The sequence below is a fragment of the Colobus angolensis genome, unplaced genomic scaffold (genome assembly GCF_000951035.1).
Source record: "Colobus angolensis palliatus isolate OR3802 unplaced genomic scaffold, Cang.pa_1.0 Scaffold288, whole genome shotgun sequence".
In the NCBI taxonomy this organism is placed as follows: Eukaryota; Metazoa; Chordata; class Mammalia; order Primates; family Cercopithecidae; genus Colobus; species Colobus angolensis.
Genome location: NW_012116132.1, coordinates 2035632 through 2037804, shown reverse-complemented (window position 1 = coordinate 2037804; position 2173 = coordinate 2035632). Strand labels below are relative to the sequence as shown.

Here is a 2173-nt window from a genome sequence, read left to right as displayed (position 1 = left end):
ACTTTTCACTGAAACTGTGAATACCCTTTTCAATACAATAAGCTGTGATCACTCTTTGGTAACTGTAATTATAAAACCATCCTAGTACTATATTCAAGGCAGATAAAAATTTCTCATACTTTCCTGTCTAAACTTCACAAAGAATAATTTAAATGGACTTCTCTTACCAATTTTTTATAAATAGAATTATATTTACTGTTAACAAATTGTGAATCATTCCAAATTAAATACATAGTACAGTTGATTCTAATTATTCATGGTGTTTATGTTCTATATAGTTGCCTTGAACACTATTAGCTAATATTGAACCATTGCTCTGAGGGAAGTACAGGGTTAGGTTTCTGTGAGCCTCTGATCAACTGATCAATATATGGTCTTGTTTTTATGTGTGCTTCTCTTTAAAGACACTTTATATAATATATATTGTTGATTCATTAACACTGAACTCACCATTGAACTTACCACCAGCAGCACTGTAACTCGTGCCTGAATGAAGCTTTTCTAGCACATTATTTTCTCCGTAAAGGCACATCACTGTCCTCTTGCACTAGGAACACTAGACAGTGCTTCAGCACTATGCTTGGGAGCCTTTGCAAGCGGTGAATCACATACAAAGGGCCCAAAAATGTGAAATGCATGACACCAAAGAGACCCTGTAAAGGACACTTGTTTATAATATGAGCGCTTAAATGAGAAGGCAGAGCCTCTCCTGTTCAACTTCAGCTAAGAATGTGAGCATAGGACATCTCAAATTTTTCTGTGCTCTGCACATGTCTACAAATAATCATAAAATTACCACAAGTATTGATTTGAGGTTTACAAATAAATATGAGCTTCTATACAAATTTGCAAATACAGAGTACATGAATAATAATGACTGTATTCTCAATATCAGACTTTCCATCTTTAATTTAATTAGAATTTTAGAGTAGCAGTGTTCATGGTCTGAATTTTATATCACTAAACAACTATACCAAACTTATCAGTGTTTTAAAATTGAACAGTCAAAAATTTTTTTTGTTAATTTTTTTGGCATTTTATATTTATAGCCAAGCCTACAGATCATAGCTATCTATTTCTTACCAGATGTTTTTTCCTCCTTTAGGAAACGATGCCCCCACCAACACACACTGCATTTTCTGGCCACCATCTGCCATTTGTTGGTTTTACATATACTAGTAGCTGGTAAGTTTGAAAAGTTAACATAGTTTGGGCGAGGTGCCTGTAATCATGCCTGTAATCCCAGCACTTTGGGAGGCCAAGGCAGGCGGATCATGAAGTCAGGAGATTTGAGACCAGCCTGGCCAATATGGTGAAATCCCACCTGGCCAATATGGTGAAATCCCATCTTTACTAAAAATACAAAAATTAGGTGGGCATGGTGGCGGGTGCCTGTAATCCCAGCTACTCAGGTGGTTCAAGGAGAATCGCTTGAACCCGGGAGGTGGAGGTTGCAGTGAGCCGAGACTGCGCCATTGCACTCCAGCCTGGGTGACAGAGCGAGACTCTGTCTCAAAAAAAAAAGTTAACATAGTTTGGACAATTTAAAGCAAATTAAATTGAATTGAGGTTCATAAAAAATGTATGAGAAAACTGTAAATTAAAACTTTTTAAAAAATAGAATGAGCTTACTACTGGAAATAGAAAGTTAAGTGTTACAAAATGAGTAGAATATGTGAAAATCTGAACTCATTTTGGAGGGGAAGGAATGGAACAGAGAGCTCAGAATCTATTCCTTAGCAATGAAGCAGTAATTAGAAGAGTTTCATGCTGTTGAATATTCCCTAGATGTCAAGCAGGAGAACTTTCAACCCGTTAATTCTACCATCTTTTCACTGACCCTCCCTTCACTTATATTCCCTATTTCCCCCTTACCCTGCTTAAATTCTATTGAGAATGATTATAATCACTCCTTGTATGCCGTTTCATTTCTTTGACTGTCTCTAATTCTGTTATACTTGCTTTGATAAGTCAACATTAGCTATTAAAATTTTATTCTCTACCTGTACATTTCCAAATGACTAGAAAAAATAGCTGACTATTCTTACTGGTCTACCTTAAATTCATGATTACCAACCTCAAGTGCCCCTTTTCTGACAAATATACTGTATTACTGTAGTGTATTCACTCTTCCACTCACCTAGATAACTATTTTTTACTTTCTTTTTTTTTT

General features: G+C 35.7%; 1 protein-coding gene across 1 annotated transcript in view; it reads left to right on the top strand.

Moving 5' to 3' along the window:
• Nucleotides 1–2173, top strand: part of CDC42BPA (CDC42 binding protein kinase alpha (DMPK-like)) — a 314354-nt gene that overhangs the window by 161535 nt on the left and 150646 nt on the right. The window contains exon 9 of the mRNA XM_011948976.1: nt 1106–1185. Within this exon, the coding sequence (XP_011804366.1) occupies nt 1106–1185 (80 nt within the window). The remainder of the gene's footprint in view (nt 1–1105; nt 1186–2173) is intronic.